A 27,977-nucleotide genomic window follows, 5' to 3' on the forward strand; every position below is an offset into this window, starting at 1 on the left:
AAACAAAATAGAAAAAGTGCAAAGAAAAAAAAACCACTAATGCAAAATTGATATGTTTACTCATAGAGAAAATTACAAGCATGTAATGTATTTATTAATTGTATAGAAAATATAAGAACTGTAATGAGTAAGATAGTTTATAAACTGAAAGAAAAGGATTTTGAATGTCACCGTTATTCATATGATGCCCATCATAACAATTCATTTCATAGTTTAGGGCCGCTATACCGTGAATGGTTTGCCACAAGAAATGTATTTTTATGTCTGGGAATGTGAATAGAATAATAACTATAATAACTATAACTATAACTATAACTATAACTATATCATAGTTACCTTGTAGGGCCTATTGTGCCTATTTGGATAGGTCCCTCCTGATCAATTAGAATTTGCTTTAAAGGGGAAATCCAGTCCAAAAATAAGTTAGTCTTATAGAAAAGAGCAAAAGCTTACCAGTATAATGGTAAAAGATTGACTGAAATCGGAAGAATTGTAAGGAAGATATGGAATTTTTAGGTTTTGCTCATTTCTGCAAAACAGTTCTTGTACAGTGGATATGAATATGCAAATGAGTGAACTGACCGTGTAATACCCTCACAATTTTCCATTGATCTTGTACAAAAAATGACGAAAATTCAATGCTTCTGTCATTGAAGTCTGAAAAATGATGTTATTCGTGGTTGAATAGCTACAGAATAGTGATCAGTTATACGAGGATTTGAGCCTCGGGCATAATTGCGTTTGAATGAAAAACTGGAAATTTCAAAATTCTATGTTTTATACAAACTATTAGTATGGTAAGTTGTGAGGGAATGACATGCTCACTTTGTCATTTGCATATTCATATTGACTGTTCAAGAACTGTTTCCCCCCCCCTCAAAAAAAAAATAGCGAAACGTCAAGATGTCATAACTTCCTTATTTTTCATCCAATTTCGATCAAAATTATACCGTTGAACTCGTAATATTTTACTCTTTCTTATTAGACTAACTTATATTTGGACTGGAATATACATTTTCATTTGTGATGCATTGACATGCAATATAGTGATATATTTATGTAACCCTATACTTATCTCTCAATTGTATGATAACTTTAGCTCATGACATATCGGATCAGTATTGATGATGCCCACTGATACTATTTTGATTATTTGCGTGCTACACGTATAAAATCTCTCTCCCCCTTTCTCTCTCTCTATAAATAAATAAATAAATATATTTATTTATTCATTTATTTATTCATTTATTTATTTATTTATTTATTTATTTATTTATTCACTTATTTATTTATTTATTTATTCATTTATTCATTTATTTATCTATTTATTTATTTATTTATTTATTTATAGACATACATGTCTGCCCCAGTACGAAGACAGTTTGCGCTTCTTGGGTTATAGGCCTCATCACCACGGATTCATATTGAGAAGTAATATAAACTTAAAGCACAATATATAATCGGAAAACACTCGCCTCATTCAGTGAAAAGGAGCTAAGTCTAACAATACCTATAGGACACTACTTCTAGCAACTTTCGGCTGAATTCGACTTATTAGGCCCTATATACAGAAGACAATCATTCTGGCTGCTTACACCAAGATATTTTTGCAAATCATTGGTGCGGCTCTGATTCTATAGTTTGTGAATTCTCCAATTAAATAAGTATATGCTTCTTTTATTTAGTAATGATATACAGTAATATAGTTAAATTTGACCGAATTCATAGATTATTACTTTTTTATTTTTTTTTTTCAGTTGCAAATTTATCATACTGATGCTGAGGTCTTGTCTTTATAGACTATGAAAAAAAAAAAACAGTTTACGTAGTGATCAGTGATAGATATGAAGGGACCAGTTGAGAGTATGATGAATCACAAAATTGACAACATGCTATGCTGCTTATCAAAATGCGACGCCATCATCAGCTACTCGCTCGATGAATACGAATAATTTGAACAAGGCCGAATCACAACGAAGGAGACACTGCTCTGTGCCCAAACTTCTCTCAAAATGCCGGTGTACAACAGTAAGTCCCAAACATTTTCGGAAAATTTATGTCACCATTTACACTCACTTTGGGGCTGATATAGTTGGTTATATCCGAAGTGGGTTCAGAATATCGATATTTTCTTTGTGGATTGTCTGCCAAGTCATGCAAAGGCACTGGTCTAGCGTGTGGTCCCATACATAACAAAGTTTGTGTGTAAATTTTGCTTGTGGCAAATATTGCCTAGACATCTAGTCTAATAAAAACAGACATTTCCATTGGCCATGGGGCATTGAGCATTAATAGGGAATGGTATAATTTTTGGTTGAGATGGAGTTCAGCTTTTTTACTTTTGGTAAGAAAATTTAAACCCCTTATGAAATAATATTCAAGAGCATATATCTGCAATTTTAACAGGAATTCAAAGACTAAAAGTTTACTTTAAATTACAAATAGAATTTACCTTTACCTAGGTCCTAATTCACTCCGTAATTGAATCATTCATCCTGTTCATTCATTCATTCATTCAACAAGCGCAAGTGTGCGTAGTGTAGGGTAAGCCTTCCAGTATTCGGTCACCTACTGGAATTCGGTCACTCATCACAAATCATCAGCCAGTGAGTTCTACCGTCACAAACAACATGCAAATCGCATCATTTCACAGACTGGCACACTCATTCACAACACTAACAGGAAAGTCCCTTTTTTTAGTCCCCTCCAAAAATCCATCGAAAACCCCAAATTCCAGAATCGGCGCGACTTTTCTAAAGCGCGCGCAAATTAAGCCCTCCAAGCCGAAAAAGCGCTAAAAATCGAGAAATACGCCATTTTCTTTCGGGATTTTTTGCTTATCGCAAGCTCAGTGTGTGATGGTATCCGCAAAAACGCAAAAGAAAAGCAAAATTTCCGTACATGCCGATGCAGTGATTCAATGTACTACAAGGGTTGAATGCAAGTGCCGACTGCACCAGTGGGCAGTAGGCCTGTTCGGTCACCAACGAGCGCTGCAACATCGCCGATGCAATTTTGCGCCAACAAGGTAGTGCGCGGCACATTTTCAGCAGCCTTGAACACGCATTGACTTTGAACGCGCATATCGCCTGACCGAATTCTGATCGCGATGACCGTATTCTGGGTAATTTTCAAGGTGATATACGCGTATTTTGGGATTTTGTGAAATTCTGTGAAATATTTACCTGACAGGACTCGAACGGATACAAAATTCAGCCGCAAGGCTTGTGACACGCAAAAGGAAATTTGATCATATAACTCCCATTCTTCGTAGTCTTCATTGATTGCCCATAAGAGCTCGTATCAGGTTTAAGATTTTGACCCTTGTAGTTGTATTGAAATATTTTCATGGAAATGCCCCTGCATATCTCAGTGAACTCATCAAGCCATATCATCCTGGTCATAATCTGTGCTCAAAATAAAAAAATCTCCTCTCTGAAATAAGTGTCAAATCTAAGACATATGGTGATAGGTCTTTTGGCAAAATGGCACCCTCATTATGGAATAATCTCCCTCTCAGTGTTAGATGCATTACAGATTTTGATAAATTCAAATCTGTGTTAAAAACTCACCTTTTTGACAATTGTTTGATTACATGTTTGAATAAAGAAATATGTGATAGATTTTGTTTCATTAATTTTGTACATGCATGTGTGTAGAGACTATCTTATGGTATTATGCGTTTCTAAGAACTGACTAATATTATTATTATTAACAAAATGAAAACTGAGATTAAAGAAATTTGATATATTGCACATACATTGCGGAAGATATGATGTGTGTGTGTATTATTTGTAGTTTGAAAGATAGTTGCAGAAAAGCTTAAATGACCGAGTACTGGGGGTTTTACCCTAGCGTAGAGATGATGCGATGGTTTGAGTCTATGATCGGTGATGAGTAACTATGCCTATGGCACAATGTGCTGAAGGCACAATAAGAGGTTAGCTTGCTAGCGTGCGGTGAATGCATGGTCCGATATGCCATCTGATGCAAATCGGAACATGCATCCTCTATCGTAGCCCTGTTTGCAGCCTCCCCAAGAAACCCACAAGTGAAATCGTTCACTTCACACATTTGGAGCGATCAGAAGCAGAAGGCCACTCTTGCTCTCTCCCATCAGCTCAAACTGATCTCCAAAACACAATATACAGTATTCATATGATATCAAGGCATATGGGCTATTCCACGGTTACTCACGTTACACTTGGAGAAACCTTCACTCATTCCTGGAGCTGTAACTCCCTTATTATAGATATGAACCAAACAACTTTTTATCACAACAAAGTATACAGTCTGACTATTCTTTGTATAAAAACAGAACTTGAGAAATTTTGATATGCTCCTGGCAAATCTTTAAAATGTGTCGGTTACTCACGTTACACGATTTGGACATGCATAAAATGAAAAGTCGACAAAAGTGAAAAGTGTCCTCATATCAAGCCTTTATGAAAGTTAATCATATCCATTTCAAAGAAGTACAGTAGGGAGACAAACTTTGTATATAGTATGAAAAATAATGAACGCATGGTTTTTTCTTGGGGTGCAGATAAGGTGGTTACTCACGTTACGGTTACTCACGTTACATTTTGTCCATGTATGGTCCTCAATATAAATGTCACAAAAAAATTAATAGTGTGTGTAGCATTCAAGTTTCTTTTTCTGAAATAATGTGTGTAGGATATCAGAGACCAGTTTATGTTTAAAGATAACATTCTGAGTAGGTTTCTTTTTCTCTTTTACTAAATTGGACAGGATGCTATTTATGTATTTACTATACTGTATGAGATCTGGCATGGGCTTTGCAAATGAAAAAACTCGAAAACAAATGCATTCAATTTAATTTCTTGCCTCAGCATCAATTAAAAAAGAACAGCAGTAAGTATAAAACTAGAAATGTCGCTAAGGCGACTGGTATGCCTCCGCCATAATGCATGATTCTCCTATAGGTCTATAGTACATGTGGACAATGTGTGATTATATTTTCACAAAATTGGCAAAATATTAAAATGACAAGTTTGTCACAAATGTGTTGAATGTTCACCTTCCTTGACCTAGGTTTAATAGATGAATGGGAGAGCATGTATTTGGGGATTTAAGGACTTTAACATGACTTTGCCCATTCATAAGTTTATGCATTGAGTAATTTTCAAGGTATGGAGAAAAAGTGCAATTTCTGTAATGAAAAGTACATTGTTACCATTTTCATCTGGCCTTTGACTCTAAAATCATAGGATAATCACTGTCAGGCAGAACATGCATAAATATGTAGAAAGTTTCAAGATAACTTGAGCCACTTCTGAGATATGGAGAAAAAGTTAGTTCAGCACTTTCCCTTGATCTTTAACCTTTTGACCTTTGAGGCAAAAAAAAAAAAAGTTTCCAGAGAATCTCTATTAGGTTATACATGCATACACCAAGTGTAAAAAAAAAATAGAAAATAATAATCCTGCTGGCATTGCATAAATATGAGGGAAATAATAGAATGTTGAAGTGTTGCCCTTGACCTTGGACCCCTGACCTTTGACCCCATGAACCCTAAATTTCTCTAGATAATCACTGCCAGTCAGTTCATGTATATACCATGTTCCATGAAGATACCTTGAACAATTTCCAAGTTAGGGAGCAAAAAGTGAAGTTTTGATATTGTTACTTGACCTTTTGACCTTTGACCTTTGACCTCATGACCCCAAACTTTCATCAGAGAATCTTAATTGGGTAATACATGTATACATTAAGTTTTAAGAAAATATCTTCAGGCATTGCATAGATATGGTGGAAATAGTGAAATTTTACGTATTTGACCTTGACCTTTTGACCTTTGACCTTGAGCATGTGCACCCAAAAGTTAATAGGCACAACTTCACCCCCTAATACACATACATGCCAAGTTTCATTAGGATACCTCAAAAGGTTTTTTAGTTACGCTGTCCACAAAATTCATTACGGACGGAAGGACGGACGGACGGACGGACAACCCAAAAACATAATGCCTCCGGCACCACTTCGTGGCGGAGGCATAAAAATAGACAAACATAATTAAATACTCTTCAGATTGGCTATACAATAGACCCTAGACAACAGACTCAAAATCCAAATCAAATGTTCACATTGAGCTCTCCTTTCTTGATACTGTCCATGTCATTTAACCTGCATTTTGACTATACTATCCAGCTGATACTGTATGTGTTTGTATTGAAAGTTAAAGTGTCCACAATTATTGTCAATATTGATAGCTAGTGCATCTGCAGTTTTTTTAAATTAAACATCTTCTATTTCATGTAAAAGATTACAAGGGTTGGGCCATTTCCAATACATCCCAACTTGCTCCATTGCAGATACAGTGTACAATATACTTGATATGTAGTTATTCTCTTGGCCAACAGCAATTATACTTCTCCAGGATACATTCTTCTGTCTTACTCCACTGTATACCAGTCTCTAATAGATAGATAGGTTCTCTTGTGCCTCCTCTGACTCTGGTTAAACTTGACTTGCTGCATCCGCAGAAATCAGGAATTTTGAGATCTCCTCAGCTTTTGAAAAAGTAGATACGATTTATGCTTGTGATTCCTGGAATGGGCTGTGTGGCTTCATATATGATACCAATATGAAGAAAATTTCTAGCCTTCATCTCAGCTTGTGACTGGACTGCCACTGTTACACCCTTCATGCCCTTAACTGCAGCAACAAATGTAGTAGCATCACACATATTAGCTTTTCTGATCCTTACTTTTACCCCACATTTGATGTTTCACAAATATACCTATCCTGTCCACTAGTCACTGGCCATGGGATGTGTCTAAAAAGTTCCACTAAATCTAGAGTTTATCTATGCAGTGTGTACAGTGATGCTGCAATGTTTCTGTTTTTTAATTATGCTGGGCCATCTGACCAGAGAAATCCTTTTTCACATGATCTAGTAAGCCATCCAGCACAGTTTCCTTTTCTGTGGGCAAGATTGTCTGATGTTTTGACGTGGGAGTGCTGAGACCCAGAATACCACACTGCCACTGTAAAAAAGACTAACCTGCCTTTGATTCCAGTAGGTACTCTGGATCTTATCTTGAGCAACACAGGTGTAATTTTTGCTGAAATGAACCTAAATGAGGGCTTCTTTAGGATAATTATTGTTGGTTGTCTGGTTGCATGTCTGGTCCTCATATGCCTGGTGACGCTAGTTATGTTGGAGGAACTGACACCAAACTACATTATGTTGTTATCGACTAGGTCATGTGTGGTGCTCTCCTCAACAGCTTTCATTTATCGTTGTCTTCTGTGCACAGTTTTCCAAATGTACTGCTGGGTACCAGCACTGTCAGAGTTCATGATTCTTATGAATCTCCACCATCCTTGCACAAATTGCACTCATTCATTCAGCATGCTCACTTACGTGTAGGTTCACTATGTACACAAGAATCTCTAGATCTCTGGGAGCTCATGCAGAATGGGACATGGTGATGATACTTTGTGAAGAGCACTAATTTCCATGATGAAGTTCTCGTGATATTTACGTATCTTAAAAACAAACACTGTGGGGAAGCTTGTATGAAAGTTGGACATGATCGAGACAATGTTCAGTAAATTTTACTTATACTTTCCCACTTTGACGTCTGGGAACACCTTGTAGAAAAGAGCATGCGTTTCCAAAATTGACAATGCCATGTACCAAGCTCATATTTATTTATTTATTTGTTTATTTTTGATGAGGAAAGAGTCACATCAGAGAGGGGTACTCTCATTTCACTTTTAATTAACCAAAAATAACTTCAAAGCTTACCATGTGACTTAAAATTTGCCATCCCACAGTAAATGTTACCTAAATTCATAATTTTTGCTGGTTACTCACGTTACAAAATGGTTACTCACGTTACAAGGTTACTCACGTTACAGTTTTTCTTCATCATTTTTATAAAGATTAGTATTTTGTTGTGATTTTGATAGTCATCACCTTGTCAAACTTTGTTTGAAGGAAGAGAATTTCCAATCCCACCAATTTAATGTGAAGAATTTTTCTCTCAGAAAACAAAGTCAGTTTTTTTGGTTACTCACGTTACATCGCCTAAGTGGGTTACAATATTTATTTTTAAATGAGTTCTACAAATTAACTGGAAAAGCTGTTGTGTATTTTAGGTAATTTGAGTCTTCTGAAATTCAGAAATGAATAAACTGGTATGATGTTGCAATAATGAAATGGTAATATGCCATATTCCATTTTTCACTATTTTTCCTCTATTTTGGTACAGAATGGAAGTCACAACTTTCAACCATTTTTTCCCAAAGTAAACATATGAAAATTAACTTTTTATATTTGGTTCCTGAAAATATCATGTATGAAGGACTAAAAATGAAAATAACACAGAAAAATATTGAATTTGAATTTTTAAGCTCATGTCCACCAACCTGTGGAATAGCCCATATCTTTACTATTTCCATAGCCTTGAAGTACCGATTAATACCTTGCAAATTTTAACGGGCTTGAGAAGCTTCCTTTGGGATTGTTGTTTCTCAGCTAGAGAGCATCAGGTGTGCTTATAGTCCTGCTTGACAAAAGTGGTAGTTACTCGCATGTGTTATGATAAGTGAGAGGGCTCTCGCATCTAAAACCTACATGTAATTGGGCAGTTTCATCAAGGAACGAAACAATTCCTGCCACAAACAGGGATCTGTACTCTAAAACTCCTCCAAACAGACATAATTTTCTGTCTAGGCATGGCCACGGTCTCATGAAATATACAACATATGTATACATGTAACTTATATGATTAGAATCTACTGATTTATACTGTAAAACCAGACAAATTGTAGGCATGGAGCTATTGATTAGTACATGTACTGTTAATATATCACAAGTGTATAAGATGTCTTTAGACTGGATATCTAAAGTTTATGACTTCAAGGCTGAAATTGTACCTGTTTTTATGATGTTTTCTTTTTTATGATTTCTGTTCACAAATAATTGTTTTGCTGGTACACAATGATTCTCTCTCCCACATCCCCTCCCCCCCCCCCCCCTTAGTAAACATCAAATGGGGGAAGGAGAAGTTCACCGATGTCCCCTGTAACACCGACGAGCCCCCAATGGTGCTAAAGGCGCAGGTCTTCACCCTGTCTGGAGTCTACCCAGAGCGGCAGAAGATCATGCTGAAGGGGCAGGTACTCAAGGAGGAGTGGGGGAACTTCAAGCTCAAAGATGTGAGTGACATGAATTTGAAAGTTCAGAACAAACCGACACAGAATGCAAACATGTTGAACCCCACAATATGTCTCATACTGAAGCCCCTTTGCAGTCTGCAGACATATTAAATGGGAAACTCTTGTCCTGACATACATTTGGAGTATTTTAAAAGAAGTGACCAAGAGCCAGATTGGTTGTTATGATATCTGATGAAAAGCTATGCAAGAAGTTCACTGTGATTTGCTATAGTGCAAGAGAAAAACAAAATGGAATACCTGCAGAATGATTTGACATTAATAGTTTTGGGCAAGCATAGATTTCCCCACATGTAGATGTGAAAAATGAGATAAAAGGAGTATTTTGTGGGATATGTACAGCTGAATGTTTGTATGCTGAACATACTCATTTATGTTCTGATATTCACCCCCCCCCCCCACTCTGACTTTTTCTGATTTGTTTAACTTTACTCAAAGCCACAGTTGCCATTAAGGCATCTCCTTGCAGTTTGGTAACAAGTTTTAGATTTGTGAAATGTTGTGAGACAATAAGAGGCCCATAATTACAATCCTAGTGGTTACTTAAGATTTATAGACAAGTCACATTGTTAAATGTTGTGGTTTTCAGAGATGCAACTTTGATATTGACCTTTCACCATTTAGCAAGGTGATAGTTCCCTCGTTTCCATTTGGCTGCAAGATATTGCTAAGAAGTGATGTGGTCCTCTGTCTTTTTGATTGGATCAGGTATACTCATATTGTATTTGTGTGATATACTGTATAAGTTGCTATTTTTGCGCACAGATGTTATTTTCATGAATGAGGAGGTCACAGACATTTACCCGAGATGTTGTTTTCGTGATATGACACCGAGGCTATCATAAGTGCATTATTTTCTTAGTGTGTGCCGACATTTTCGTGTGTTGTTAAATTTGCGGTCCAAATTCGTGAAAATTAAGCCCGTGTGAAAATAACAACTTATACAATACATGTTCATGATGTCAATGTTTTGACTTTTCACTCCTCTCTGAATCTGTGCACTCTCATCTGAATCTACATCTCTAGGGAATCACTCTTCTGATGATGGGGTCGGCTGACGCACTGCCCCAGGCTCCCGAGCAGAAGACAGTCTTCATGGAAGATATGACAGAAGAACAGCTGGCCAGTGCTGTAAGATGCTGCTTTAATTCCTGTGATTTATCTTTACTCTCCCCTCTCCCCTCTTTCTCCATCCCTCCCTCGCTTTCTCTCTTATCTCCTATCATTCCTCCATCCGTCGTCAGATGAGAGCCAGAAGGTCGCTATGGCATTCTATGAAGATTTGAGCATAAATCAAAATACAGAACAATCAATTTTCATGAAGTAGAAAAATTATTCAATCAAATGTGGGTAGATTTATAACCATTGTTTCAAATATCAGGTAAAATAGTACCCGCATGATTTTTATTTGTAACATTTTACTGAAAACAAATTAAAGTAATTTAGAATTGACACCATGATGTAGATGAGATGAAGCTCTTCAAAATGATACCACTAACTCAAGACCCCCCCCCCCAACAAAAAAAAACCAAAACTGATTACACCCTTCTGCTTCTCAGCCGACGATGTGTCTTATATCAATTGTAGAGTTGCATACGTATGCTTTCTCCCTCTATTCTATTCTGTCAATAATTTTCATGCTGTATCAGCCTATCTGACAACCAGTCTGCATTTCTTACAAAATAGATGCTGTTGTAAAGAGAAGAGCACTTTTGTGGTGAAGGGATGTAACAGAGTGGTAAAACCTTGTAGAGTTTGTTTGATAGCATGAGTGTATCATCAGAGAAGAGAAGAAAATTGAAGGTAGCAAAAAGGTTGATGCTTAACATCTTTGTTCATGATAGCAGTTTATATATATACAGTACGCGCAATAAGAAACGCCTCCGTCAATTTCGTTTTCCAACGAAAGTTCGTTATCGATCGAGTAGCAACGAAATTTGGACGAAATTTGGACGAAATTTCGTTATCGATCCAGTAGCAACGATTCTGACGCTTTGTGGACGCATTTCACGCACGACCGCCCGCTCAATTTCGTTCGGCAAATGCGTTGCTCGTTCGGAAAATGCGTGTTCGGAGCTCGGCAGTTTCGTCCAAATTTCGTTAAAAGCGTCCGTGATCCAAGGCGCACATGGAATACAGTACACACGTGTGTGTGTGTAGTGGCCACATCCACAGCCGCTAGCCGGCAAGAATCACTGCAAGATTAGACTCAACAAGTACTAGTAGTAGCACAGCGGTCGGGAATGAGAACAGTAGACAGGCGTGGAATTCACCTGATTCACATAATACTATTAAGAATGGTAACATGTATACATACATCGATGCCGTTTTCATTGAAGCAATTTGTAAAAGTTTTAGTTTCCCTTACCCTAGCTGTAAGTACGGCACCGTTAGCAGATTATTCACTGCATTTGTAAGTCACCTGATACATCACATGTTGGTATGCGGGCTGCATGTAACCAGGGAATGTGCACGTGTGGGAAAGGCGAGTGCGCCGTATGTGCGTCGCAATTGCCATGGCATGGCTCGCTCGGCTGAACGAAACAGAGATGTACGATACATGACAAGACCCAGTATAAGGCCTACTAATTGTTCACGTGTTGTTTTTTGTTTTTTTACAAGCAGAAAATAAACAACTGTTGATCATGAAATAGACTAAATTACCAATCAGAGATCATTCGGGTTCATAGTATTTAAGAGAAATCACGCAATTTTGGCGAGGGTGAACCCACAGGAACCCACAGGAACCTTATCGTAGAATGCCGACCAAAAAGAAAATGGTTTCACTAAAATTGCGTGTACGTAAAATCCATTTGAGTATAGAAAGAAAATTAACCCCCAAAAAGAGGAAAAAAGAAATTAGAAGGATTTGTTCGCCGTTATTTGGTCATTAAATATATTTTCTTTCTTCAGCAATTGCGCGTTACATTGCCCGTTTTTTTATTGAATCAGGGCCCTGTTGCATAAAACCCTTACCGCTGGACTTACCGCTCCTTTCTATGCGGTAAGTCTTAAATCAGCGGTAAATTTTATAATCATTGATGCTGACGGTAGTTACTATTGAAATTCAATGGTAAGTTTTATGCAACGGGCCCCAGAAAAGCAAAAAAAAAAAAGTAATATTCAAAACAAGACAATAAGTTTAATTCTTAGTTTGATATCGTTTATTTCTTTATTGGACAGAGAGATAATTCAGACGGTACGTGGAATTTTCAAAGCGACTAATTCAGACTGATTCTTAGTTTGACTTGGCTCTTTCTTTCTTTCTTTTTTTATTTTATTTTTTTTTTGGGGGGGGGGGTTTGAGGTTCATGTTCGTTGTACCCATGCACCCATAAGGTTCATTAGGACGAAAATGAAACATTCAGATACACGCGACTTCCCTACACGAAAAATAGATGTTCGTAAATGTGATAGTCAAATTATGATTCATAATTCGAAAATGCACGAATGTTTGTGATTGGATAGGTGCGTTATTGTCGGATTAGCAAACCTTCGGAGTACTGTAGTATCGAGCCTGTTGTATTCAAGGATAAACGAACTTTTGAAATAATGAATTTTATATTCAGAGTAAGACAATAAGTTTAATTCTTATATACCTGTAGTTTGACATCGTTTATTTCCTAGTTGTGAAGCGGGAAGCGAGAGATAATTCTGAAAAGAAGTATATATACAGTCATGCAGACGGAACGTGAAATATTCAAAGCAGCTATGAGATTAAATCTTAAGTTGTTTATTTGTTTGTTTGATTGCTTGTTTGTTGTTATGCTCAAGCGTTGGTGTAATTATATATACATTTTTTTTTTTGGGGGGGAGGCATTTTTGTAGTACCCAATGCACGTAAAGTTCGCTGATGCGAAAGTGATAAAATGTTCCGTAACACGCAAATTCCTTACACCTTGTAGATGTTCGTACCTAGTGTGAAAATAAAATGTATTACTATTATTTTGTTTCCCCCATTGTTCGATGGGTATAGCAAACTTCGGAGTGTCAATCCTTTCGTTTTCGGATAAACGAACTTCCTTAACTCACAACACCATGTTTCAGAGTAACAAACTAGTCATTATTTTATTCGGGCATTGGGAATAGTTCAGGAATAAAATATAGAAGGGAGGAAAATCTTTAAGGCAAGAATTACGATGGATTCTTAGTTTGAAATCATTTATTCATTTCCGTGGTGTTCATTATTCCGAAAAAAAGAAAACGGGTGCGCTATTCCGATGGTTACGGCGTTATTTCGAATCCGAAACACGCATATTCCTTGTGCCTATCCATGTTTGTTGATTCGAGAATGTAATCATGCTGCGGGTAATTGCTATAGGGGGCCATATATTGTTTTATTTCTGTCTATTGTTATATTATTATTATCATTATTATCATTATTATTATTATTATTATTATCATTATTTTTATTATTATTATTATTATCGTCTTTAACATTATTAACCAATGTTTTGATTAACGAGCATTTTGTGGGCTGTTTTTTTTTTTTTTTTTTGGGGGGGGGGGGGCATTGCCCGATTAGCAAACCTTCGGAGTGTCAATCCTTTTGTTTTCGGACGAACGAACTTCCTTACCTCAGAAGAAGAAATCAGTGTAACAAACTAGTCATTATTTTATTCGGGAATTGGGAATAGTTCAGGAAAGAAATATAGAAGGGAGGAATCCGAAACACGCATATTCCGTGTGCTTATACGTCATGTTTATTGATATGCTGCGGCTAAGGGCCTATTGGAGGTCGTTATACCTTTCGTTTGGTGTACGATTTCTTTCGTTTCATATCACTTTATTTGTTCCTTTCATATTCTGAAATATTTAAAGGTAATCTTTCAATTGCCTCGCACTGTGTATATATACATGCATTTTCGTAACGGCGATTTCGCGCTTTGCTGCAGTATTTCGAAGGGTGTTTGATGCCAGCCGCTTCGGTGTGCTCTGTGGTAATGTTTATGTGGTTGTCAGGGAGGTTGTTGATACTTTGTCTGTTGACATTTATTTTCGTACAGGCATGGGCGGATCCAGGAATTCTGTACAGGAGGGGGGAGGGGCGCAACTAATATTTCTGGTGCCACTTCCGGGTTTCACTTCTATTTTTTTTTTCCACGATAAATAAAGGGGGCGTGCGCCTCATGCGCCCCCTCTGGATCTGCCACTGCTACGTGTTTATCTCGAGTGATGGTGATCGTGTTTCTAAATGTTTATAAAAAAAAAAGGACAAAATTATCCGAGTGATGCCTGATGATAGTGCAAGTGATGATAATCAACGATGCTGATGTAAAAGACGGCTTGCTGTGGATGCTGAGCGTACGTGCCCTTCGTTTATTTAAATAAGTTTTCCCTCTTTTACTCTTCTTTCCCCTCCCAAGAATGATAAAAAAAGAAAATACCTACACCTCACAACAAAAGGAACCACGTGTGAACAACCATCGTTAAGTTCAATCGAAATGTTCATTATTAGCAAAGAATAAGGGGAAAACACGAGTGACGGAAAATGATAGAAGCGACGAGATTGTCTTCTTGTGTATAATGCGGTCTCTTGGGATTGGAAAAACCCCACCCTCTCCCTTTGTGGAAATTTCCACAAAACCAGGTGCGTGCCAGACTCCAGGTGCCAGACGAAAGAATGCGCGCATTTGGTGTATAGTATATCGATCGAAGAACTCGCGGGTGAGTTGAGTTAAAGGAATCATTGCAAAGATGTTCTGATGTTCTGGTTCCCGAACTGTAAAAAGGAATTGATTAATCACTCAAAAATGCAATCACAGATTTATATGAAAAGTCTCATATGCCTAGACAAATTCACTGAGATGTCCTATGTGATGCAGCCACCACCCGATTAAACGGCAAAATCATGACAATAAAATTTCACGCTCATCAAAACTGCCTATTACTTTTCATATGAATTTTGGTTATCAACACTCGTTCGTGGATTTGTTTGTTTGCATGTTTTGTGTGTATTATTCCTCGATCCTGAAAGACGTAATAATTATTCGCATCGAACGTAAACTGTTTACCGTAACTAAGCCTATGGCGCATTCGATCCATTCAACTTGCTAGCACATGGTGCATTCTTTTGAACCACGTGTTTCGCATATCGGCACATCCAAACACATTAGCGATCGTCCTTATGGCAAACTTTCCGATTACAGTCAGGGGAGAAGAAATCGTAATACTGTACATGTACTTACGAAAGTGATTATGCTTAAGATCAAATAAAATGAAGAAGTTTGAAAACAACTTGGCAACACTCAATCAAGTTTTGCATTCTCTCACACAAAAGCTCTCTTGAGAAAATGAAAGCATTCCCTCTCCCCTGCTAGATAATGGAAGTTTTCATTACTAGCCCAGCAAGTTTTGGGAGTGTACATGAATGTTTTTAGGATAGAGTCAAAAGGGACCTAAGTTTTCGATCATAGCAGAATCTTCGTCAGAAGCAAAATGGCAAATAGGCAGAAAAAGCAACCACACACATGTAAAGCGACTTCACACAACAAGAACAGGCAAGGGACAAGGAACAAAGAAAACAAAAGGAGAGGGTAGGATGTCATGGGCAAGGAGCCCAACAGGTAAAGGGAGGGGGATTAGAGCAGGAGGATGGACAGACAAAAGGCAGGGGAAGGTTAGTAATGGTCGTGAGGGCCAGGGGGCAACCATTGAAGGAAAAGGATGAATATGGAGGCAACATCAAACAAGATAAGGAACAACAGAGAGACAAAGAAAGGTAAAGAGTGAAATAGCAACAGCAAAGGGGGGGGGGGGGGGTGAGCAAACAGCAAGCCCTAGAAAGGATCTGTACAAGTACCAAGAGGAGGCAACAAAATGAAAGTTAGAGTCAATCAACAAATGCAATTAACCATATCAAAGTACGGTAATATTAATACAGCAATAATGATGATATTGACAAAACAAATTAGAATAATCATTAAAGCACATAAAAAAAGGGGGGACACAAAGTCCATGGGAGAGAAAATGTATACTTGCAAAGCAAGTATCAATAGGCAAATTAAATACGTTTCAAAGAGCTGGTTCATATGAAATCACCTTTGATTTATGATTTTACAAACAAGAATTTTCATCGCTTACTTATTTCTTTTATTACTTTAGTAATGTCATGATATTTCATGATGGTATGTGTTCTGTCTTTACATGGCAAGATAGGGTTTTTTCTTTTTCATCCAGGGTCAAAAGAAGAAAGTGATAGAAAGATAACTGAAAGGATAGAATGGAACACCTAATTGCATCATCATAAGAGCTCTTATATCAACACCACTAGATAGTGTAGATTCATTATCATTATCACTATCATTCCAGTCGATCTCATCCACCGCGAAACCCTCAAAATCCTCAAAATCATCGTGGTTAATACTCTCACAAAACACATCTGTAAACGATTCAGACATCGCAGACCTAGCTACACATCTTGCACACAAAAATGAAATGGAGGTGGAAAACTACGATGAATACACAAAGAATATCGACGATGGCATTTTACCGTAGCAGAAAATACACAGAGTATCTTGCACCGGAAAAAAAAATGGATGTGGAAAACTACGATGAGGAAAACTAGGGTGAAAACCCGATGCGTGAAGACGAACGATGAAGACACTTTACGGTAAAAATACTTACACGGAAACAAACGAGTGGGTACGATATTCTCGCACACACGAAGATAATCGACACATCGTTCAATCGAAAAACTCAACAAACACTCGAACAAAAACTCACCCCAAATTGTGGCAAACACGGTAATCACTTAATAAAAATGAGAAAAAATACTCTCTAAAGTATGATTGTACTCTGAAAAGAAAGGGATACAATGATACGAAAGCAAAAGAGAGAAAATGAGAGAAATGGACGGGAAACCTAGAGAACTTCGACGAAAGAAGAGCTAGCAATTCGCGATTAGAGCTAACTTTCCTGTGTGTGTGTGATCGCGTGTAAAGGGTTGAAAGCGTTGAAAGCGCTGAAAGCGTTGAATGCGTCCACAGCTTCGGAAAAGCGTTCGGGGATTTCGTTGAATTCGTTGAATTCGTCCAAAATCCGTCCATGAAGTCTGGACGCAAAAAGCGTTGAAAACGTCCCCGACGAAATCAACAACGAAAAAAGCGTTGGGACGAAATTTGGACGCACTTTCGTCGGGCGTTTTCTATTGCGCGTACTGTATATATATATATATATATATTTCCCATTTTTTTAATCTTTTTTACATACAGTGTGTGATAGAGAAAAGAGAGAGAGAGAGGGGGAAAAAAGATATGTGTTTATTCACTTTTTGAAGAACTCAACACCAGGCATGAATAGTAGGGAAAGAAACAGACTTAAAAGTTTGCTGATATACACACATTGTACCACATGATTACAGGCATGGATTCTGTCCACCATCTCAACATTAAAAAAAAAAAAATAGTGGTATCACTTTTTCTTCTCAGTCTCTTTGTCTCTCTCTCCCTTTCTTGATTCCATGCTTGAAAGGTCTCTAGTCATTCTACAATGGCCAATTAACCTGTTCCATACTGAATTCTGGAATACCCATAGACTTATGTGCAGGTCACCAGGTTCCTGTATGGAACGGGTTAAATGCAGACAAAACTTGCCAGGTACATGTTGTATACTGTCTTCTCATACATGTATTGAGGGAACCAGACAATGTGTTACAATGTGTCATATTTCATATCTTTATGAACTCACTTTATGTACATGTATTTTCAAAATTGGCCAGCTTATTACCTCCAGGGTTATATATCAAAGGTGATAGAGCAAGAGAGAATGTGTGGTAACTTACAGCTATTGAATGCTGCAATGCCTCATCTGTGTTTTTGTTTTGTTTCTTTATCTTTAATAGATGGAATTGCCCTGTGGACTTAACAATCTAGGAAACACCTGTTACCTGAACGCTACCCTGCAGTGCCTCAGGAGTGTCCCAGAACTCAGAGAACAGCTCAAGTCGTGAGTGTGGCAAATTGTCTCCTGTCACCAATTGAATCAATCTCTTTTATAGAGTATTTGTCTTCTTCTTTCAGTAAAGAACAGGCTACCGTGTGGTGTTTCAGCGTACTGGTGTGGTGCAAGTGCAGTCATGCATGGACAGTTCATATTAAAAGTGTGCTGTGAGGGCACATGTACATGTATGCAGTGCTAATTTTTCGAAAACATGTGCTGCTGAAAAGTGTTCCTACCGTCGAAGGGAACTGTAGATGTTTCACCTCTTCCTTGAACATTAGAGGAGAGGTGCAATTGATGGTCTGGTCTGGTAGGCTGTTCCATAGTCTTGTGTCGAGAATAAAACTTCTCTGATAGATGAGGGTACGTGCATGTAGAATGTTCAGCATCTGGGAGTGGCCTCTGCGAATCCTGGGATTTGGAGATAGAATGTTGGATGATATGTCTACAACAGAGTTCATGATACAATACATCATATAGACTTTCGCTTGAGCTCAACGGTTCTGGAGTGAGGGCCAGCCCAATTTATGAAGCCATTTTTTTTTTCACTTAATATCATCCGAACAATTGTTATACATAGTATATACAGCTGATTATTACATTCTACCTAGATTATTGTGAAGAAAAAAGCACTTCGTAAAAACAAAATGGGAAAGTGCCAAAATGGAAATGAATTTCTTGGCAATCATTCCATTTCTTCCAGTGCAAAGTTTCCAGAAAAGTTGATTTGGAAATGGTAATGTGAAAACAACCATTGCATTTTAATCCTGTCTTTGGGCTACATTAGGATATGTGAATGGTGTTGTGATATAATGCGATATGATAGCAACATAATGGTGTAAAAACACCATAGTTTGACATTGTCTCCCCGTTATGTCCATGATTGAGCTTAAATGAGTCGAGACATAAACATGTAACCAAAATGCACATGATAGGGTACTACAAACTTGCCACTTTCCCACCAGATTCGATGGCAAGATCAACCCGGGCCTCGCCTCAGCCGCCCCTGCAGAGTCGCTGACGGCAGCCATCAGGGACCTCTATGGGGCGATGGACAAGACGTCGGAAGCCTTCCCTCCCATCCTCCTTCTCCAGCTTCTGCATCTTGCCTTCCCGCACTTCGCGGAGAAGACGGAGCAAGGCGTCTTCCAGCAACAGGTACGATGGTGTCCATGGCAACTGGTGACCCCACCCCTGCCCATTTTGTTAAATATTTTTTTTCACAATCTCTACCAACATGTATTTGGCATGAAGTTTGATATGCAGATGGCAGGATCAACTTACGAATGCTCAGTAAAAAGTCATTTCCTTTGTGACAACGAGAGATTATGGGTGGATTTATTAAAATGCGGTGTTGCAATGCACAATTGTACCTGCTAGTTGTTGTTTTGCATAGGCTGTTTTTTTATTCCGGCTCACTCAGTGAATTTACATAGCATGTCACATATTTCAGTACTTTTGAAGGAAAGCAACTTTGACTGAATACAGGAAAACAAAATTTGAAAGTTGCATTTGTATTTACATTTGAAAGTTTGAGAACTATAAGTCAAGGTGCAAAGTTCTTAATACTGTGTATAATATAAGCCATGCTTTCATGTTTGTGTTTTTTATCAACTTGTAGAAGAGGGACTTTTCATTGATTGATTTTGATAGAAGTGTTTGTAGGCATTTCAGTGTGGCACACTCTACAAAGATCATTATCCAAGAGCTCAAAGTGACCTGAAAATTTTTCATTTTTTACAGAAGGAACCACCCTAATCACAATGGTAATAATTTCTCATTGTCAGAATGCTTGTGATTTTCCCACATTTTCAAGATGTAGATTTTGTCTTAAGGTTGCATTTTTACCTTGTGCTGTATGTAAGAGAGTATTTGAATTCACTTTTAATAGGAATGTGCTGGTATGGGACTGTTAGAACTGCCCTTAGTCCATTCTGTTTCCCTTTCCAGTTTGTACAAACAAGTATGTATTAACAAAATATGTTGCTGAACTTATCCTCTGAAATCCTCTAAACCCACACTGTGAACCCAAGGATGCCAACGAATGCTGGCTGCAACTCGTCCGAATGCTCCAACAGAAGCTGCCGGGGAGACCGGCCAGGGACGCACCGACGCCAGAGGCCAGCGACTCAGCCAAGTCCTTTATAGATCAGTACTTTGGTGCCAAGTTTGACAGCACGTATCCTTTTCCGATGCACTGTCTTCACTCTGAGAATTCTGCTGTAGCAACTACTTGTGGCAAATCCCCATCTTTTCCAATTATGCATTCCTGAAGATAACAGTTTGATTTCATTCTGTCTGTAAATGTTCCAAGGAAAATTCACAAGAGCGTACCCTAAAAGGTACTGGTCACTTTTATTCATGTGGCAAGTTGTTTGAATTAGCTTCCAAAAATTCAGATCAGACCTTTGAAGTTTCCCTGACCCTGCAGGATACTCCCTGAAAAAAAAAAGTAACTAAAAAATAGTTCCGTTCTTGTCTTGACAAAATAATATAAAAGCCTTCCAGACATATGATAATTTTTCTGTGTGAGGAAACCCTGTTATAACAAGCTGCTGTAACTGCTGAAATATCCATGTTTTTTATGGGTTATCTTGTTATATCAGGGATAAGAACAAGTAAATTTAGTTATAAAGAATGGAACCTACAAAATAGAATTGTACAGAATGTCGGCAGACATCCCAACCACAACGATTCTGAATTTGGACCATTCCCAACTCTTGTTTTGATAGGAGTTTCTGATTTTTCTACATAATTCTACTACACACTCCTATGGGAACTGTACTTTTGAGTCAAATCATCCCTATTTTTCAGCTATTCATTGTATCTGTATCAGTTTATATCTTGCTTTATGTGACCTTGTTATGTTGAGGTTCGACTGTATCAAGATACATGTAACACCCAGTTATTACCCTGATAGCTGTGTGACTTTTCTTTGATTTGACGCACAAAACTTTGCAGCCCTCTCATGTATGTACATACATGTATGAGATTGTATAAATGTATATAATATATTTCCTTAGCTTTGATCTTGGACTGATTCAGATTAAAGTGCATAGAGTCGGAAGATGAGCCACCTGTCAAGTCCCAGGAGACAATATATCAAATGAGCTGCTTTATATCTCAAGAAGTCAAATACCTTCACACGGGTCTCAAATTGGTAAGACATAGTATTTGTTATGATGTTTTTTACAGTATGTAAGAATGCAGTAAAAAAAAATAATGATAACAAAATAAAAACAGAAAAAATTGTATACATGTGTATATACCCGCATTAGCTTGGATATGTTCCTTCATGAGATTAAGTATTGTTTATTCTCACACGTAATGCAATGGCATAATGCTCTTGTGGCACCTTTTGTTGTTTCTTTTGTTTTGGCAGAGATTGCAGGAAGAAATAGAGAAGAATTCACCAACTCTCAACAGGAATGCCCACTACCTGAAAGAGGTAAAACATTATACTGATATTTCCTTTTTGGAGGTGGAATATAGCACTTGACTTCCTTATGGGAGTTATTTCCCAGGGAGACTGTATTTTTGTGGAAGATACCAGCGCTGAGGAAAAATATTGTCTCAAGAGGAAAATGCAACTCCTGGGAGGGCGCCTGAGAGAATATTATGATAGACGAGGCAATATTTGTTATATTTTATGGTCTGCATAAATGCCTATCATTTCATTCTGCACCCCATCAGCTGGCAGTCAAATTCTGGAATTATATTTGGGAGCTTTAGATTTTCGCGACAGGGACGTTCAGAGGGAAAAAACCTGGTCTGAGCACGCGCAGAATCACGTATCAAAGTCGATCTATTTATAGCTCGCGCGCCTGAGTTTTCTCTACGCGTTTTGGGCTATTTTTACATCTGCTCAATTCACAACGTAGAGAGCAACTTCATTCACCGATCATATGGGGGCGCCATTTTAATTTTTATATGTTGCATCTCAGCGTAATCTAAAGCTGTTTTTCAGCACAACGCAGGGAAGAGGAGAACATCCAGCTCAAGCGTTGTCTCAAACGTCCGCGCAGCAAATCTAAAGCTCCCTAAAATCTGATGTCACGTCAGTGTTCTCAATACAACAATATCAATCCCCACTGCGCCAGTCACATGATGGCATTATGACCAATCACTGAACAGATAATGTTGTCATGCAGTGATATGCATAAATGCCGCCACTTGTGATTTTCTGTGATTGTGTCGTTTGCAGTCCAAAATCAGTAGGTTACCAGGGTACATGACAGTCCAGTTTGTGAGGTTCTACTACAAGGAAAAGGAGGGCATCAATGCCAAAGTTCTGAAGGTGAGTGCCAGGATTTCTCTGAAGTTACCAAGTTGCTTGTATTGTGAAGTCTCTATAAATTTCTTTCTATCTTTGTTCTCTGAACATCAGTCTGTCTCACCTTGTTTTGATTACTCACTGTTCTTATCATTGCAGGCTACTATTGCTAGCTTGCAATATATGCCATAATCATAATTTGCTTTGTGTGTGTGTGTGTGTGTATGTTTACATGTACACTTGTACACGTGTTTGTTTTGAATACTATCTTCTAAAACTTGTTTTTCGGAGAATAACAATTGCAATGATGCAAAGAATGAATATTAATAATTCTAATAAACAAAAAATTGTAAGAGATTTGGCATGCTTGCCATTCATGCCTGTAAACTCTGACATAAACACATGTATATAATTTGAAGTAATGAGATGTTATGATGTTATATACAAGAAACAAGTAATGCTTTGATCATGAAAAAACTTGGAATTCAATTTTACAAGAAGACTTACTCTCTATTTTTGCTTTTTCTATCTGTTTGTATTCCACACATTTTTGTTTTTCAGGATATAAAGTACCCGATGACGTTAGACATGTTTGACCTCTGCACCCCAGAGCTCCAAGAAAAGCTCGTTCCAGCCAGGGAGAAGTTCAAGGCCCTGGAGGACAAGAAAGTGGAAGAGGCTCAGCAGGTGGGCGGAGTTTAGGTTGTTAGGGGTTGGAATACTTGTCTGTGATTGGTTGACTGATGATTGTTCGCTCTGGGAGTCAAGAAACAGCTTCTGCTTTGATTTTTTGTTTGTTTGTTGGTTGGTTGGTTGGTTTGTTTATTTTGGTAATTTTTGAGTCCTTTTTTAGTGTGTGTTTTGTTGAATTGATAGTATTTATGCATTTACACATGATCATTATTATTATTTATCTGTTTATTTATGTGTTTTACTTTGTTTCATTTTATTTTGAGTTTATTTGTTTGTTTTGAGATGATGTTGTTATGTGGAGGAAGATCCCCAGAACTTTTGAAAGAATATATAGATAGATAAAGGTTCAAGAAGGCAGACCATAAGATCTTCTTTGAACAGGAATAATAAACTCAAAACCAGCTGCTTTGCTAGTATTTTAATATTCAGATTCTGCCATAATCTTGTACTGATGCCTCATTGGCTCAATGCAAAGAGATGAATAAAGCAAAGAGCAAATGGGGAAACCAGAAAGAGAGTCTTTTGATACGATTATCGATTTGAACATTCACCCATTTTAAAGATTTCATTGTTCGCAAACTTCTTATTTATAAAGAATTGCATCTACTCTGTCATCTACTGAAAAGTGTTGTTAATTTTTATTTGTGTGCATAATGGTGTACATTTATTCAGGCTAAACAAGCAGGCAAGACAGCAAAGCAAGCCCAAGACTATAGTGCAAAGAAGAATGTGAAGTATCTGCCATTTGACTTCCCTGATGGTGAGTTCACATTTGTCATTTCCTGAAATTCCTGAGAGTAATTTGACTTTCTGTACTGACTTCACATTGTTAAAGTTATTCACTCAGTCAGTGAAATTATTTTAAGTTGAGGAAAACTGCAGCAAAGTGTGACAAATAAGAAACACGACTGTTTGAGTGCCAGTAAAGAGTCAAGCTTTTTTCAGTGTTATGATACTTCACAGTGATCATCTTTGTGGTATAATGTGACACCTGACTTGAATAATAGCTTATAGTCAGTGCTGTTCCTTCCTTGCTGCCTGTGCAAAGCTTTGAGAGAAAATAACAGGCTTTTCTATGTAACCCCTCACAACATGTGGAACCTTTGTGATGACAAGAAATGTATACTGCAAAAGTGGAAATTTTTGCGGTGTTAAAATTTTCGCGCATTTCGCGCAACCAGAAACTAGCGCAAAAATAAAAACACACAAATATTTTTGCTTGTCATATGTTCCAGTACAGTGCACTCCCGTTATAACGAAATGCTCGGGACCGGCAGTTTTCTTTCGTTGTAACGAAATTTCGTTATAACCAAACAAATACAATATATAACGAAAACAAGGAAGCCACGCATATATGATATTCTGTTTGTTGAATACTCGTCAATCACTGGAAAGCTATGTGAACAATAAAACAAATAGTTAATCAATTTCATATTATTGTATTACAATAACGCAAGTTCCCCTCGGAAACTGTGCGTGACACACCACACGAACACACAGTGATGTGACGCATTTGCCCATGCGGAGACGCTGTAAATGCCTTGTTCCGTTACGTATTTTCGAAAGCGATTAGCATTTAGTTATAACGGAGCACATTTCTTTTGTTTTTCTTTTTCAGTGGTGCTCGGAAAAGACTTCGTTGTAACGAAAATTTTGCTATAACCGTGTTCGTTATAAGCGAATATTGTACCATAGACTTTAATGGCGATAATTTTGGGACCAGAAGTTTTACTTCGTTATAACGAAATTTCGTTACAACTGTAGTTGATGTCCTGATTCCGCGGAATAAAAAACATGCGAAACTCTTCTTACCCGGCTTAGCGCAAAAAATTAGTCGCGCAAAAATATCCGCTTTTACAGTAATCAGAGAAATATTCACCATACAAGCTCTGTAACTACTGCAGATGCCCCTGAGAATCTAGCAACACCAAAGGGGCATGCAAACGGTCAAGTAGCATGTTTTTGCTGAGACATAAAAGTGGACATTAAGGAAATCGGTAGAAAGCATGATCAATAATGTCATAAGTTTCAGCTTTCAGAAAATGAGGCAGTCATGGTAATACCTGATTCTGTGATATTTTCTTTTAAACTGCTTCATATGTTAACTGTATTGTGTGAATCCACCTTTGATTCATGACTCTTCCTCGTGTCTCTATGTTGGACAGACATCGGCAGCAACAACAGCGGCTACTATGAGCTCCAGGCCGTGCTGACCCACCAGGGGAGGTCAAGTTCCTCCGGTCACTACGTGGCGTGGGTCCGGAGAAAAGAAGGTCAGTTACAATTGGTCACAATAATGTAAATTTTGCGTATGGGTCACATAAGTCTAATAATCCCTGTGAACCCAGGATACTTTGGCAGAAAGAAAGAGGAATACTGTATACGCCATATATTTCACGAGTCTAAATTTTCGCGAATTGGGAATTCCTGACGATTTTGTGAGTGGTTATATTCGCGATCGTGGAGTCCTGTACTGAACGGAGAAATGTACATGCGTACGTCACATTCACATTGCGATCATCAGTGTCAATATTTTCGCGTGTCTTTGATTTCGTGAATAGCACAGGACTCGCAAAATTCGCAAAGATAAAAACCTCGTGAAATATTCAGCGAAGCCATGCATGTCTAAATATTTAAATTGTATCAGTATATTTGATACTTGAGTTATGATTGTTTCACAAGTAAGATGCTGCCAGCTGGAGAGAGAAACAGCCAAAGAAAGAAGTTTTAATTCATATGGCAGTTGGCAGATACTGAACTAGATCGGAGGTTTATCATAAGGTAGTGCCCCACCGCAAAGCCACAGGGGGACGAGTTCAAATTCAGAATGTATAGTTAATTTTTATGGAATCCTGGAACGTGGATGAAGAATCAGCTCCTGAAACTGAGTTTATGTGGCATGATTTGCAAGAAAAGAGTCACCTCTTGCAAAAGTGCAACCAAAGAACAAAGCTTTGCCAACTTTTGATGGCTTCACGGAATTCTTCTGACACTGATGTAACGTTCAAATTAGCTTTCATTGTATGTATGCATGTATGTATCTACATGTATGTACAACTGTACATACACTGCATGGCAAGCTTGTATGATTGTATTGTGTGATGTAGTTTTTCTTGTGGACCAGTTATAAAATGCTGTTCTCATGATTGAACAGACAATAGATACTCATATCATCATATCACATCATTCTTGATTCAATACATTCTCAAATTTAAAAAAAAAAAAAAAAATGCCAAGACAACTTATCACCCCCATAGACATCTCGTTGAAGAATCATGTGTTTTATTTTGAATACATCGTGATATTTTTCAGAGGAGTGGATGAAGTTCGATGATGACACGGTAACGGGAATCCACAGTGAGGACATCTTGAAGCTGTCCGGAGGCGGAGACTGGCACTGCGCCTACGTCCTCATCTACGGACCCCGCAGACTGCCCGAGGAAGAGGCGCCTGCCGAAGAACCGATGGCGTAGGACGCAGAGCAGACACCTCATTCCATTCTTGTGTGACATAGTTACCGTATATGCCATATATTTCAGCAAGTCTATTTTTTTTCGCAAATGGGCACTTGTTGACAATGTTGCAAGTGGTTAGATTCGCAAATTGTGGAGTTACAGTAATGAACAGAGAAAGGTAGGTTTGCATGTGGCATTATGGATGGATCAGAGTAAATATGTGGTGTGGTGTTTAATTCACAAGGAGCACCCCAGCTGCGAAATTGAAAATAAAAACCCTGCGAATAATATGTGGCATATGCAGTTTACAGTAGGAGAAATTATGGTTGGATGAAAGAAAAGGTCAGGGTTGGGATGGTTTTCAAAAACGTGGTAAATGATGAAACAAATATCATCAATCCACGGAGATTTATGCCAGAACAATGTGAGTATGAAACTCGTACTACACTTTCAAGGAAAGGAAAAGGAAAAGTTTCTTGCATGCATGAAGCACAGTCTGCCTTTTATGACGTAGGGAAAACTCCATCAGTTTAATACACTCGCGTCCCCTTTGATGCCACACTAGTTTATGCAATGTAAAGCCTCATTTTGTTGGTAAGATTTTTCAGTTTGTGTATGTAAGAGCATGTCATGGTAAATTCAAGAATTGGGCAATCTCTTTTATTTTTTTGTGAGATGAGAAAGATTGTATTCTCATTTCACATTGTTTGTGTACAAAATCTACCGTATGGTAGGGTGAGATGGTTCATTTGCCTACCTCTGTGATGTAGCCTGGCATTCCATGATGGCATGGTGATTTATTTATACCGAGTAGTCCTCCCACTATAGCTTACATATCAACATATATGTCAATCAGATACACATTTTATCCCACTGCCTTTCACTTTTTGGAGGGTTCAGTGATGAGTTGACGAATGAATGATTCGGGGGTGGATGGGACACAATGTTAGCTTATTACAAATAAATTGTGTTAATCAGATGCCTTGCCTCGTTCCATCCCTTCTGACATTTTGTTGAAATTCAGTGATGAGCGGATGGATGAGAGAAAGAATGGAGCAGGATGGTCTACGAGAACGTTAGGGAATGTTCAGACGTCCATGAGACATTTAATTGCTTTTCAGCCCTTATGATGCTTTGAAGAAGTTTAACGATTTGTGAATGCAAATTGACGGTATGTGCATGTATGTATGTATGTATGTGTGTGAGAGAGTGTATGATGGGGGGGGGGTAGTTTGGTTGCTAAGTGACACATGATGTTGCAAATGGTAATTGTGGAAGAAGTATATCATGCCATCTCAAGAGGCAGCCTCTGCATGTAATGTACATGTGTCTCTATTCCTGAGTGTCATCAACTTGTTGACCACAGGTGACATGCATCGTCAAGGCTGAGTTGTACATGTGAGTGC

The 27,977-nt window shown here is 38.0% G+C and overlaps 1 protein-coding gene across 1 annotated transcript; it reads left to right on the forward strand.

Annotated features, from left to right (window-relative positions):
• Positions 1 to 1,958: 1,958 nt before the first annotated feature.
• LOC139716103 (ubiquitin carboxyl-terminal hydrolase 14-like) lies at positions 1,959 to 26,622 on the forward strand. Its single transcript, XM_071627660.1, has 13 exons — positions 1,959 to 2,028; positions 9,017 to 9,192; positions 10,237 to 10,341; positions 18,053 to 18,156; positions 19,116 to 19,308; positions 20,184 to 20,329; positions 21,196 to 21,310; positions 21,533 to 21,598; positions 22,355 to 22,447; positions 22,985 to 23,110; positions 23,789 to 23,876; positions 25,282 to 25,389; positions 26,429 to 26,622. The coding sequence occupies exons 1-13, from the start codon at positions 2,013 to 2,015 to the stop codon at positions 26,587 to 26,589; spliced, it is 1,497 nt and encodes a 498-aa protein (XP_071483761.1). The 5' UTR covers positions 1,959 to 2,012; the 3' UTR covers positions 26,590 to 26,622.
• The last annotated feature ends 1,355 nt before the right edge of the window (positions 26,623 to 27,977 follow it).

Source organism: Diadema antillarum, unplaced genomic scaffold (assembly GCF_040938485.1).
Source record: "Diadema antillarum isolate AM-2024a unplaced genomic scaffold, OU_Dant_1.0 scf00000061, whole genome shotgun sequence".
Lineage (NCBI taxonomy): Eukaryota > Metazoa > Echinodermata > Echinoidea > Diadematoida > Diadematidae > Diadema > Diadema antillarum.

Excerpts from the sequence above, each read along its gene's own strand:
- LOC139716103 (XM_071627660.1), top strand. Across the intron at positions 10,342-18,052 it reads AAGAACAGCTGGCCAGTGCT|ATGGAATTGCCCTGTGGACT; the intron begins GTAAGATGCTGC and ends TATCTTTAATAG. Across the intron at positions 22,448-22,984 it reads TCAATGCCAAAGTTCTGAAG|GATATAAAGTACCCGATGAC; the intron begins GTGAGTGCCAGG and ends TTTGTTTTTCAG.